The 15065-nt window shown below is 40.2% G+C and overlaps 1 protein-coding gene across 1 annotated transcript in view; it reads right to left on the bottom strand.

Annotated features, from left to right (window-relative positions):
• Window positions 1–1603: 1603 nt before the first annotated feature.
• The window catches only part of GPR158 (G protein-coupled receptor 158), a 401429-nt gene continuing 387967 nt past the window's right edge, over window positions 1604–15065 (bottom strand). Inside the window, exons 10-12 of the mRNA XM_006025370.3 lie at window positions 13734–13839; window positions 7780–7926; window positions 1604–7032 (exon numbers count right to left, since the gene is read on the bottom strand). Coding sequence (XP_006025432.1) covers window positions 5566–7032; window positions 7780–7926; window positions 13734–13839 — 1720 coding nt within the window. The 3' untranslated portion in view covers window positions 1604–5565. The remainder of the gene's footprint in view (window positions 7033–7779; window positions 7927–13733; window positions 13840–15065) is intronic.

Genomic DNA, 15065 nt, shown 5'->3' with positions numbered 1-15065 from the left:
TTTTAATTAAAAATGAACACTCATAACCTAGCATTATACAAATATATGCATAGCTGGCTTTGCTTAGATGGCTTTACTTTAGCCCCCGTGTGTCTGTCCTTATCTATTGTCTTCTCCTTCCTTTGTACAACACACTCTGGATAAGTTTGGTCTCTATTCCAAAGTTCCTATCATTATTACAAACACTAACCAATTACCTGTCAAGAATGATGTGGGGGGAGTGGGCAAAATAGAGCCCTGTGCCCCCCACATCTAGGCCCACTTGCCCCTTCCCTCCTGCGGTGCTTGGGGTCTGGGCCTGCTCCCCCACTCCCCACCGCAGCAGTCGGGTAAGGGGAGGACTGGGCCCAAGAGTGGGGAGAAGTTGGCCCACTGCAGCAGGGGTGGGTGGGAGCAGCAGGCCCGGGCCAGCCCAGCAGGGGGATGGGAGGAGTGGGCTTGGGGACGATGCAGGGGAGGTTGGGTGGGGGAGGAGCGGGCCTGGGCCCGAGAGGAGGAGGAGGTCTGCTCCTTGCCTTCTCTCACCGCTGCTGCGTTGGAGCCACTGCTCCCCCCACCACCACTGCAGTGGGCCTGCTTCTCCCCCACTCGGGCTCGCTTATCCACTGTCCCCTGCATAGGCCCCAAGCCCACTTCTCCACTCCCTCCACCACCATCACCACTGCTGCCTCTGTAGCGTGCCTACTCCTCCTCCTCACTGCTGCTGCACTGGCCTGCGTTGGCTCTGCAGGAGGCAATGACAGAAGGGGGAGGGGCAGGCTGAGGCCAGCTCCAGTAGCCTCACTCCCCGCGGTGTCCTGACCCCGTTTCCCCCAACACTGCCACCACCACCTTGAAGGAGCAAGGGATGGGGGCGCAAAGCCAACTCTGGTGGCCTCACCCCACATCATTGCCACCTGCAGGGAGCAGGGCAGGGGGGGCAGTGCTGCACCCCCCGTTCTGTCCGCTCTGTTGCCACTGCCTCCAGGGAGCAGGGCAGGGGGGGAAAGCCAGCTCTGTCCTCTGTGTTCCCGCCATCATGGCGATGCTCCACCTCCTGTCTGAATGCTTAGTCGCACTCTGATTGGCTATTTCAGTCAGCCAATCAGAGTGTGAATAAAGCGTTGTGGACAGATAGGCAGACAGAGAGAGAGATTAAGGTTTTTATAATATTAGAATGAGGAAGGAGGTGGGATGTACTTAATTATAACATTTCCAGGTCCACCATGCCGGCAGTGAAGATAATCAATATCTAAATTTAGGGAGAAGAAAGTATAGAAACTAGACATATCAAGGCCACAGGTAGTAGGAAGAAAGTGGTGGCCTTTGGTCCCACATCAGCCTTTGCACCATGGTCATCAGCCTCAGGGCAAAGCCAAAGATACTGCTGGCTAAAATGCTGTTATTTAAGTCCATGGGGTGTGTGTGTACCAACAGCAGAATATAGATATGAATAAATGCTCAAGACAAATTAATATTCTATACAAAATCTGAGAATATTTGTGAACCTTAGTAAGTTGGAAGACTCATTTATCATGTCATTTTACAAACTGGATAAGAAAACACTTTAGCTTGAAGCACTAACTGCTTCACAATATTACAGCATAAAAGGACCACAAACAGATTTCATATAAATGTGCTTTATTGCAGAGAAGGTACATTATTTACATGCTGTGACACATTACAACATAAATCTAGCAAGTATTTCATGGTGGATGCTGTAGGTTGCCAGATAATATTCTTATAAGAACCACATAATAAAGTGAATAGACTTACAGCTTTATTTACTCTACAATTCTGAGTAGCTAAAATGTTAAAAGGCAGTGTTTTCTCAGGCCTGCCCGTCATCATATACATGCAAAAGCCTCAGGAGAGCAAATATAAAAGTATTGTTTGTTTTCAGACCTATAATGCCACCAAAGCTGATGATGGGTGATTAATTATTTATATTTTAAAGCATATAATTCTTGCATAAAATATACAAGTCTATTAGTATTGGTATAAATCTAATTATTTATAAACCATGGCTTAGAAACAAAGGAGAAATGCAACTTGCACATGCATTTGAAAAGGACAACCTAGCAAATGTTTGTGACCTTGGTGATTATCGTTCTTAACAGATCTGCTAGAAAACACCTTAAATCTAGAGTTGCATTTCTTGTGGCTGAATAATGACAATGGAACTCCAGAAAAAGACTACTAAGCAATCTAGCTAATATATGCTGGTGGAGAAAATTCTATAGAACATAGAACATCATTTAGGCATAACTTAGTATGTCTTCCTTAAGCAATGTTTCTAGCAGTGTCATAGTGAAATATAACAGTTGAGTGAAGTTTGGCCCCTCTGTTTGCTAAAATACCAATTAAATTCCAAACCCAATTTCAGCGGCTGAATGAACAAGGAAAATCATCCCTTAAGAAGTACACTGATTTTAAAATAGGTCTAAATTTCACCAGCTTTTTGGTATGTGACAAGTACAATGCGGAAAACCATAGAACAACCCTGAAAATAGTGGACAATTTTTAAGTAGTGAGAGCAGCCTTCAGGGTGAAAGAAAACAAACCAAAACTATAAATTATGCAGCAGATCCTGGGTTGGTATAAATCACTCCATAATTATGGTACAGTTATGTTGATTTACATTAGTTAAGGATCTGGCCTTATTTCTTTGTTTCTAATGATCTTCCTTCTCAAGTTATGTTCAAAGCAAAATAAAAGAAAAACAATCAGCAGATGGGGCAGTAGTGGCACAAATAGGGTCATGCACAAGGGACTTCATCCTACCCCTAACACAAAAGAAAGCACTGCTGTATGCATGGGGTATGGCTTGGTATGGAGGCCTTCCTGCACATGGCTACCATGTAACAGAGGCAGTCCACTCACTCCATTGTACAGGAATGCACAAAGGACAGCATGATGTTGGGATGGGTAAAGTCATGGCAGGGCACCACGCCTCCCCTGGGCATTTGATCTAAAAGGCACAGTGGGTGTGTACAGAGTATGTCCTCCACCAGTTCCCTGACACATCCCAGCTGCAAGCATGAGAATTGTCCATGGCAATGGAGCCACAGAGCCCTCTGGAGAAGGAACATGTCTAAGACTGGCCAGCCCATGATGTCCCCTTAGTAAACTAGAGAAGGAACCTTAGCTGGAGTCCTCTCTTTACTATGCTGCAGAGTACAGCTATATCAGTGGATTAAATTGAAAAGACTGTGCACTACTCCACGGGGGCTCAGTATGTTCCTGTAGGGCTCCACATGCTTGGTGACATACAGAGTTCTATGCATTCTCAGAATGAAGCCTACATGTCTCCAAGGGAATCAGGGCTTGCACATGAGACCTCATACAAATCCCATTGAAGTCAATGGGAAAAGCCTTGCTGACTTCAGTGAGGTTTGCGTCAGGCCCTGGATAAAGTCTGTGGTCAGGGAAGAAGAACTATGTGCATACTCAGATTATTTTTTTCCTTCAAAAACAGGCACAGTCCTGGAGGCAGTGTCATGTATTTTCCTCTCCCCTTCCATATCTTGACCCAAGTGGACTCTCTGCCTGTCTCTCAGTTTGGAAAAAGGCAAGGAAATACTCTCCACATCCCAATTTGCCCAAGTCCTTCTTGTCATTAGAGTTTCTCTTAAAACCCCCCATCTTCTATGAGGCCCCAAGTCAGTTTATCAATATATATGTATGCGCATGTGTGCATTAAATAGGATATATTAAATAGGATATTTTATATCTATATATAAATATCTATATAAATATTTGTTGTTTTATACATATCTATAGATAGATAGACAGATATAGATAAAACAACAAGCCATTAAATTAGTCTTATGATGGGTTTTCCCAGTGAATTTCATCATCTCTTTAAAAAAAAACAACCTTATGACTGGGTGTTCCTTTATTTTTGCATATTGCACAGCACCAATAAGAGTCAGCAATAAATGAAGTACCAATGGTACCTTAGTAGTGCTACACTTAAATGGACCTGGCTTACTGTTATTATTATTAGCCTTTGTCACCCTCTTCCGCCCTGATCCTGTCAAGGCCTCTTTTTCACATGTTTAACTTGGAATTAGCTGAAAGTCTCTTGGTCTTGAACAGGGTACAGACTAGTGCATAAAATTAAGCTCATGTGCGGGATAAAAACCTTAGTTATTACTGGGTATTAATTTTGTATAAAATATTACATTTTATCTAACATTTACATATATACATCAGACAAACATTTCTAAGTGCTTTTGGGGTGGGATTAGATGCCCTTTTCCTTTTCTATCTTTTGATTGCATTTTGGGGGAAAAATATTTTTTTGGGGCTCCTTTTTTCTCTTTCTAATTTTGCACAGCTGGTTCATGGAAGTTTACCAGCAGGATAAACAACATACTGCAGCTCTAAACCAGCTAACCTGCAATATCTCCTAGAATTGTACAGTTGTGGTTCATATTCTTAAATGTAGTCTTTATCATTCTTGTTTTTATCCTTTAGGAGAAAATTCTCAGTGTAAATTGCTGAGAAAGATGATGTGATGGATGATAAAAGCAGGAGCTCTGAAGCAATAATATGAAATTAGCTAGGTTTGTAACAAACAACAGATAAGTTGTCCTTGGACTTACCAGAATATGCAGCTAAGATGACTTGATCTCCACTAATAACAAAGTTTATGAGCATTAACAAAAAAGGGCAAGATGAGTAACTTATCTGGTATAAAAACCCTGAATAATACAGTATCAAACGATAATTTTAAATAATAGAGAATAGAACAAAAATTCACAATATAAAATCACAGAAAAAGAAAACCAGGGTATTTTCCCATACAAGGTATGGCTTTCATAGCCAGTGAAAGCTTACTGTAATTCTATAAATAAACAAGATCTACAGCAGGTATTTTAAGTTGCAATAACAATAGAGTATCTGCAGATTGCATAAATATGTTGTTGTGTCACATAATATCAAAGTTATTTGCAAAAATTATACAATCTGGAATGCTTTAATATGAGACACAACAATGTACTTAAACATACATTAATAAGAAAATGAGAGCAATCATTATATAAAATGTATTTTTTGGGATGCATTAAATTAGCAGTGCTATCAAGGTTAAATAAGTAAAGTGAAAAGTCGTCTTTTCGGTAAGCTGCTCATTGATCCCAAATTTTGCCATCAAGACTTTCTCCATGCCATACTCCTGTTGAATCTTTAGAGTCCCAAGGGCAAGTTGCAGGCAGTTGGGAGCCTTTAGGGATAATTCTGTTAACATCTGTGGTTTTTGCCTGTCATAGCCATTTTTTTTTCCTGTTTGTGAACGAGAAATGAATTGGTAAAGGCAGATTTCATTCATTTAGACTGTAAACTTCTTAGAGCAGGGTCCATGTTCTGGACACCACTCATCACATTGTTGGCACTCAGTAAATAAACAAGAACAATATGAATAATTCACTTTGCCTATTCCCTACTATTTGTTGTGCTGCCCCCTTGGTTCAGTAATCTCCTTAGGAATTTTCAGATCCTTTTGGCCTACTTGCCCTCTCTCTTTCCTCCTTTCTGTAGTCTTTCTTTCTGAAGTTGCTACTCTTGTCAGTCCAAAACCTCTTACTTTTGAGGTGTTGCTGTTTTATTTGCACTTAAAGCAGATGTGTTCGATAAAGCTACACTTCTTTCTGCATTTGGTAAATCTGGTGTGTCATACTCCCATGGACAGACTTCGGCTCGAGACGTTAAAGGCTGCTGTAAGTTACTGCTTGGTTTATAAGAGTCAGATGAAAGCATATTTCCCTCAGAGGAAGATGCATTTTTTTTCTGTTCTCCCAATTGATTGAGCTTTTCCTTTTCTACTGCTTGCACCGTTGCTTTAGGGGGAAGTTCCTCAGATTCCCCTGCACAAGTATTTGCTGTGTATTTAACACTCTCACATTTAAAGCCAGGGACAACCTGAGTCTTGGAATTCAAATGTTTTTTCTCAGCTTCCAAAAACTGCTGCTCTTGTGTCTCCCGAGCACATGCTTCAGATTTCTCTGTGCTCTTCTGATTTGACTGCTGATATCCTTCAGCTGTCTTAAGCTTGTGATGAGATTTCCCCTTTGGCTGGGAAGGGTGACTTTTCTCTGGTTCAGAGGAAGCAATAGACACGTGTTTTTGAACTTTAGATTCAGAAGGCACAGGACCAGGCATTTGGTCATAGAGCTCCCAAGGACAAACCTCTGCAATGTCAAAATTGTCCTTATGCAGTGACTTAGCCAGGCCTGTGTCAGAATTCGCAGACATCTGACTAACCTTTTGCTGTTTCATGATTCCAGATTTATGGGGTTTTTTTGCATCCTCAGAGTGGGTAGAATTTTTCCGATGGGATTCTTTTTGCTCCCCTTTATCTGAGGCTGAGTGCTTTTTGCTGGCCTCCTTACCCTTCTGTTGAGATTTATGGGATTTGCTGTTTTCTTCCAGGCTCTGCATTTTACCAGTTAATCCCAAAGTCTTTTCCTTGGCACTAGCAATAACACTAAGAGATTTCTGTAACACAGACGTTCTTGGATGCAGGGGCTTCTTATCTGCACTTAAGTTATGTGCACTTACAGATTTGCACACCAAAGGGACAGATTCAGTGGACACAGCTTCAACTTTTTCTGTTGCTTTTTTTGTTAATTTGTTTCCACTCAAAGAATCCAGCAGTGAGTTCTCTGTACTTATAACTTCTGCACTTTCTGTAGTTAAGCTATTAGGCTGTTCCATTTGATCTCTAACATGATCATAAGTGCTGTGGGACTTCTTTAATGAAAAGACTCTGTTTTTCAAAGACTCCTCTTTTGGCTTTACATAACTGGTGGAATCCTGCGGGTTTTTTCTCACTAAAGCAGCATTTTTTGCAGAACTGTGCTCCATAAGGTCTTTATCCTCCCTAGAGCACTGCCTGGTGACTGTCTCAGGGATTTCAGTAATTCGTCTCATTATTGAACGGCCCAAGCCCTTCTTTGAGCACCGCTTTTTCTGGAGATGTGGGTTATTAGCAATCATCTTTTTCCTTTTGTAGATTTCAAGTTGTGCATACAGTTTCTTCAACTCATCCTGCAAAACAAAAGCAAAACTAATACGTGCAACACAAATCAAGGCCAGTAACCAGGCTAGGTGACCTGCATTTAGATTAGAATGAACTGAACATTATATTGAATTATTTACTATGACTTTTCTAGTGTTCGCCATTTTTCCATGTACTTAATTACAATTTTGTTATTATAAAGGTAAATTCCGACCTACACCCACTGCATAGAATAGTTATCATTTAATATGGTCTCCTGGCATATAACATGCCAGGATTAATATGCAGTCATGATGTATTTTCACTATTCACCTGGCATGTAGTGGACAATTAGGCTGTATTTTGGATAGCATACACTCAAACCAATTCAATCAGAAGTACTCCTTTTATCCAATAAAGCAGGGATCTCATTTGAGCAGATTATTAGGTTTCATAAAGTTATATATTATATGATGACAACAAATGACATATCACTGTGTCAGTGGTCATACTTCAAAACTGGCTAGAACAGCCTCTGTTCCCAAAATGGGTCATGCCAGGGATATTTCAACCCATTCAATCTTGAGTGATTCTCTTAATAGCACACAACAAAGCCCTGCCCATATTTGTGTATTTCCCTAAATGTATGTCACATGACTTGACACTACAGTCCTTGCTAGACACAAAATGGCTCATTTTGCTGTGTGTCTGCAGTAAAAAGAAATCAAACTGGTGTAGCTCAGAGTTTAGAAAAACACTTCTTAAGAACAAATTACTCTTAAAAGCATAGTAGTTACCCTGATGTCTTCAGGATCCAAACTATGTTCACTCCATGCTGAATTGATACTGCTGTTTAGGTAGGACCCAGATCGACCCATATCAAGTTCATCTTCATATGCCTCAGTAGCTATATCATCTCGAGGATTATTGCTTGCATGGGAAAACTGCAATACATATTCGTAAAAGGATGCTGCAGTTAACATATTGTTAAGTTTAATGTTAATGTTCTAAAGTATACAACTATTCTTCACACTCCATTTTACCCATCTGGCCTCAAATGGTCGCAATCACCACATAAATGTTGTTAGAACAGAGAATATAGTATAGAATATTATTTTTATAGATTGGGTACTATTTTTAGTGGTTGGTTAGCCTGAAAAGGTTTAGAGGTTCATTTTAAAAAATAATTCCTAGCTTTCTATGCTTATCCAAATCTCTAGGATTAAACTAGGTGCAGGATTTCTAGTTCTTTCAGGGAGGCTGTGAATACCACAAAAATAACCTTTGCACAGAGTTTAATAATCTTGCATATTGTATCTCTCCCATTTTATGTCTTGACCAAAAAAAGGAAGAGACAAGGGTGCAAACATGACTTATGAGGAAAGACTGAGGGAACTGGGCTTATTTAATCTAGAGAAGAGAAGACTGAGAGGGGATTTAATAGCAGGCTTCAACTACCTGAACGGGAGTTTGAAAGAGGATCGAGCTACACTGTTCTCAGTGGTGGCAGATGACAGAACAAGGAGCAATAGTTTCAAGTTGGAGCAAGTTTAGGTTAGATATTAGGAAAAATTTTCTCACTGGGTGGTAGTAAAACACTGGGACAGGTTACTCAGAGATGTGGTAGAATCTCCATCCTTGGAAGTTTTTAATACCCAACTAGACAAAGCCTTGGCTGGGATGATCTATTTGGGTATGGTCCTGCTTTGAGCAAGGGGTTGGACTTGATGATCTCCTGAGGTCCCTTCCAACCCCAGTTTTCAATGATTCTATGATTCTAAGCATTTGCGTGACCTGGCTCAGGTCTAGTGTAAGCCATCTAAACATGAGTTGGGATCCCATGTGTGCAAGTGTTGCCATTTGCTGGGAGGAGGTTCTGGCAGCCAAAGACAAGTAACTTGTGGGGAGCTGCTTGGCTTGGGGCTAGCCTGGTCAGGATTGGGAGAGTTAAAACAGCTCAGGCCCAGAACTGTGGTGAGTGGCTGGGCTTTCCCAGCCCCAGGGCTGTGCTCTGAACACATACAGGCATTCACTAGGCGAAATTAACCCTTCCTAGACTGGGTAAACCATTTGCTGTTCTATGGTTAGTTCACCTCTAAAAGCCATGGTGTGCAAATGCTCACAGGGCTTAAGTCACCCTACAAATAGTGCCGAGGTAAACTGACTTTAGCTCAGGCATGCTATTGTTAGGGCAGCCTAAACCTATGAGGCACTTGCACACTGTGGCAGTTAGATCATCCTCACTTTGGTTACCACAATCTAAACATAATGCTTAACTCTGCACCACATTCAGGACCATTAGATATGAACTTCACATGTGATAAGTGTGGAAGGGACTGTCATTCAAGAATTGGGCTCTACAGCCGCACTTGCAGATATGCAATGAGCTGATGCCTCATTTGACACAAATTTCAGATGCCTATGTTTATGCACCCAAGGTGTGCTCAATATGAAAAACAAGGAGAAAAATAGTTAGCCAATCCTACCTTAATCTTAACAAAGGTTCACTCCAAAGGGAGGAAAAAAGGTTTGAATCTGTTCCTTTTTTTATTCATACTGGTTCACTTGCCCCTATTAATATGTGCCAGAGAGTAGCTGTTGTAAACTCATTGACTCCGTGTCTTTACATCATAGCATACGGGATTTGATCTGTATAATTATAGTCACATTTAATCTCTTGTTTGCTACAGTTTGTCAAGATGGAAGGTGAAACCTCAGTGAAGAGGCACTCAGAAAATATATAGGAAAGGGAATTTTAATCTATGTCTCTGAGATATAGCTTGAGAAAGATTAATTAAAAAAAAAAAACTTGGTGGAAAATGATGCTTTTAACATGCTTTAAAAAGCAAGTGGATATGAAACAGAAAATATAAACTATTACTAAAAAACCCAAATAAATCAGTAAAAATGACTGCAGGATATTCAAAGTTTGCATCACAATCTTGCATTGGTATGACTTGTTATTTTAGGCATATTTGATAGATAAGAGCATGCACTGCTTTGAGACATCAGCAATAGTTATAAATAGCAGCAGGGTGAGCTGAGAATGATGTCAAACTTAAGTGTGAAGGTTTTTGTTTTATTTTTACCCTTAATATCCTCTTTGGTCCTTGTCCTTTGGACTATTATATAAGTAAAATTTTATGGGTCTTTACAACACCACCATTATGAAGTCAATGTTTTGATGGGATTTTCTGCACAAAGAATGCTATATTCTAATCACATCATCCAGAAATTCATTGTCACAAGAACACATCACACTGAAATGGTATTTATTCAACCCTTTTGAAAATCCAGTGCTAATGGAACAAAATGCTATATAAATAAATTTGCTTTAAAGTCCACGTGCTTGTAAAAATTCCTTTCCAATATTAAGCCACTTTTCTCTACTGCTGAACACAGCAGGGAGAAAGACAGGATTGGCAGAACCCTAAACAATGAGAAAAAATAATATACAGCAGAGGGCCCTGTATTACACCAATACGTATTTCAATTGTATTTAACAAAATATGAGAATGTGTGGTGGATGGAACTGCACACTACCCCTTTTTACAGAACAATTACAGTGTAATAGCAACTAACAGACTAAAGCAGCGGTGCTCAGCCTTTTCATCCAGCAGGCCGCATGGGCAGAGTCTGGTCCCTACAGAGGCCAGATCTGGCCAGTGGACCCAAACTGGCAACCAGGGCAGATGCAGTGGGGCCCTAACTGCCTTTGCAGAGGAGGGCCAAGAGGAAACCCAGCCCCAATCCAGCTGTGTGGGGTAAGGGGGCATATTCTAGCCCCAACTTGGCCCCATGGGCTGATCTAGCCCCAAGGGGGTAGAAGGCATGACACGACCCTGCAGGAGGAAGTGGACATGACCTGGCCCCAGCTGGGCCGGGTGGGAGGAAAGGGGGCAGAGCACAGCCCTGTGGGTGGAGGAAGGAGGCATGGTCCAGCTCCAAACCAGCTGCATATGAGGGGGGTCCAGCTCTGCAGGAGGAAAGTGGTGGTTCCCAGTCTCAACTTGGCCAGGGGTAAGGGAAGGAGGTGTTGTCTGGCCCCAACTTGGGTGGGTGGAGGGAAGCGGGTATGGTCCAGACCCATGATGGTGAATGGAGAAAGGGAAATGAGCTAGTCCCGAACCAGCTGCACAGAGCAATGGGGGCATGGCCTAGCCCTGATCTGGCCGTGCTAGTGGAGAGTCATCTCCTGGCTGTAACCCACTCTGTAGGGCTTGGGAATTTGGCAGTAGGGAGGGGTGGGCAGGGGGTAGCTCCTACTGCTTCCCCACTGCCAAATTTCCCGACCTGTGGGGACCCCTGTGAACTGGATGCCAAGGCTTTGTAGGCTGGAGGTTGAGCACCCTGGACTAAAGGGAAATAAAACACATGTTTTACCAGTGGGTTTCACAAGAATGGCAGGACTGAGAAATCTTGGGTACAATTCCAGGATCTGAAGGGGAGCATGCTTCTGCTCTGTTGCTGCCATCTTGTCTTTTTTCAAGTCCTGTCTCTTTCCTCCTGCACCCATTTTTTTATACTGTTGTCCCCCACTGACTCCTTGTCTCAGTCCAAGTCACCTTATCTAGCCTATCCTCGTTGCTTCTTTTTGAGTTTTTTATACCAAACCTAGTCTCATTTCCTAGGCAGACTTCCCATCACCCCATTTGCCCGTTCAAGCCTTCCTACACTCTTCATACCAATCTTCTTAACCAGTCAGTCCCAGCTATCCCTAGGTCCCCATTAACTCCTCACTTGGTCTCAATCTTCCCCCATCTTCCACATCTCCCATTTCTTGCCTTTTCTCTCCTCCAACCTGGGTCTTGATTTTGTCCTTTCTCTGTTCAAGTCAAGAGGACCTGAACACTAGTAATGAGAATGCAAGGAAGTCTTCCTGATCTCATTTCCTGTGTCTGATATCACAGCAGTCCTGAGACATTGGCCAGAAAAAGCCTTCCACAGTCCTGCAGCCCTGTGATAGAGCACGTTCTGCCCAGACAGAATCTTTGATACATTTTGCTGCCAAACTCTAACTTGGCTTCCACTGACCAGGTATGAGCTCAGATTTTTCAAGTTCACATGTGGGAAATTTATAAGAAACTAAATATAGGGTCTGATAATGCTGAACAGCATTAAACTATATGTGTTTTTAAGAGATCAGTTTAAGCAACTCCATTCCTCACCACTATCTCACTTCTCACTATCTGGAGAAGACTGAAGGCGGATTTGAAAATAAGCTTCAAATACCTGAAGGGCAATTATAGAGAGGATGGAGATTTTTTTTTTTCATAATAGTTGAGGACAGGACTAGGAGCAATGGCTACAAGCTTCAGAAAGGGAAATTTATGTTGGAGATTGGGGAGAATTTTCTGACTGGTGGTCAAGAATTAAAACAGGTTATATAGAGAAACTATAGAATCTCCATTTTGGGAAGTTTTAAAGAACGGGCTGGACAGACACTTTGCTGGGATACTTTAGTCAGGGATGATTCTGCCTTCAGGAGCTGCGCTAGATGACCTTGTGAGGTCCTTTCAACCCTACTTTCCTATGATCTTCCATTCTCCATTCTACAAATCTAAGGCACTTTCTCCCCCCACCAACATAGTTATGCTAACCAGAAACAGCTAAACAGATAATTTCTTTTGGATTGAGACAATACCAACCCGATTTCCATATGACATCAAGGAACCGCAATATCTTTTATTTCAGTTTCACACATTCTGACTGTAGATACTACACCTTCTTCCCAAACAGCATCTTACTATAAACTGTGGAGACTGCCATACCTTATACAGGCTGGATATCACAGTATTCACCCTCCCAACATAGACCAAAATAAACAGATTTTATATAGGGCTCCCATATTATATTCACCATATTAAGTCTATGTAAACTAAATACTGTTTTGTGAATTGTCTTACTGTTATTTATCAAGCAAGTCCACTCTAAAATTAAACATTTCTAGAAGCAAAATAAATGAACAAACTAAGACCAAAAGACAACAATAAAGTTAAACCCTGAAGAATAATGCATTGGATATTTTCTAAGCCTCTTCTTAATTCAGACACATCTCATAGCAATACTTTTAAAACAGCTTATATCCTAAATCTTGAAAGTCAGCAAGAGTCTTCTGATTTACTAATACGAACACTGGCTTATGATTTTTACACTTAACATAAAAATATTGATTTCTCGAAGGCCAGAAATAGTTTAATGGTAGAATTCCAGGAATTAAATTCAATTAAATTTATTAAGGATTTTGGCTAAAAGCCTTGCTCCTGAAAACAACATGACAAACATACAGCCATAATATAAATAAATATAAGCAAAAATAACAGAAATACAAATATAATAATAAAATTAAGCCAATCATTATAAAAACATTATTCCTACTCCTAGAATTAACACAATCAAGTATAAATATAGTCTAAATGGTTAAAGTATAAATATAATGATAAATCAGATCATAAATCTATAAAAATATTGTACATAGGTCCATAATTGACACAGTAAAATCAAATACAGTGATACAATTTATCAATCATATCAACAATAAGGGATGTTTAACTCTGATTGCTTCAATAGAAATGTGTTAGTTTCCCCAAATATTTTAACAAAAGAGGACTGAAAACAAATCTTTGTTACTGGACCAAAAACCTAATTCTCCTCCTCCAATAACCAATAACTTGGTAATTTAAGAAAGAACATGTGTGCACAATTATATATTTCTGTTGATTGGTAAGAAAAAATAACAACAACGGCATACCTTTGGAATCAGAAGCAGTCCAATGGTAACTGTTACAGTCAAGTGTGTATGTGCAAAAAACAGCATCAACATCCAATCAGACTGAAGTTTCGAGGCAAGAATAAATCTGAAAGTAGAATTTGGAGAGCTGGCATTTCATCTTTCTTTTTCAATGCATTAAATTTAAGAATCTTAATATTCCTGGAGATCATTTTTATATAAAGATCAAATATGAATAAGTTTGGCTTGCATAACTTTGGTACAGACTAAAGGTTACACATGTATGATAACTCCAAAGGACCTGAGAAAAAAAATGCAAATCTTAAACGATGTAGCCCACCATTTAATCTGACTCTACTAAGCCACATCTCCAGCTGGTATAAACTGTCACAGCTTCTTTGACTTTAGTTAATCTGTAGCAGTTTACATAAGGTGAGGATTGGACCTCCAGTTTTAAGTTATTTAATTATCATATTTATTTATACCACTTACAGTGCATTTCATAAATATTGGATGTTCCTAAATTGCAGTTACAGGAAAGGTCTGACAAGTTATAACATAGGCTATAGTAAAAACAGAGAACTAAACTGAAATACATTTTAATGTGGAACAGAAATGACCTTGATTGCAGGAGCTCCCAGCTGAATACTACAGGGCTTAACACTGGTACAAACTTCAGTAATTCAATAATAATTTAATATTTTTCTTTGTTTCTTTAAGAGTGGTTTAATAAGCACTGAAGTTAAAGCTGGCTGAAGCATGGTTTATCTGCATTTGTGAGTTACCAAAGATTTTAATGGTAAGCAATGAAATGGGTGAATAGATATGCCACTGGCTTGTAATTTGAAGGTTTAAAAAAAGTAGTACAAACAGAAACGGTATTGGCAAGCTCTTTAAAGTTAACTAGTATACACTGTCCGGGAACCATGTCCTTTTGTTAATGGTATTAGTCTGGCATGAAACCCTGTCTTACTTGTCATAATGATTTCAATGTAATTTGTTGTTTATTACACTGTAAGCATGCTGGTACAAGCACATGATAAATTATTATAAATTCTTCTTACCTAAACAGATGTTTCCACACTTAAATTTTAGAAGGGTTTTTTTTTCTAACACTTCAGTTGTCTTTTGGGATGTCAAGAGGCATTAAGAATCACTACCTGTAGTCATCCTTTAGTTTTATGCTAGTGTTGGTCCAAAAATCAGGAAAGTAAAAAACAACTGTTTATAGAATAAATATGTAGATCATGAGATATGGGGAACTATTTTTACACTGGCAGGAGTTGAGGCTAGATAAATTCTAGGCTTCTTTCAACTCATTTCTCTGATTTACACCACTTCCTTTCTCTCTCT

The sequence above is a fragment of the Alligator sinensis genome, unplaced genomic scaffold, assembly GCF_000455745.1.
Source record: "Alligator sinensis unplaced genomic scaffold, ASM45574v1 scaffold455_1, whole genome shotgun sequence".
Lineage (NCBI taxonomy): Eukaryota > Metazoa > Chordata > Crocodylia > Alligatoridae > Alligator > Alligator sinensis.
This window is presented reverse-complemented; position numbering and strand designations above follow the sequence as displayed.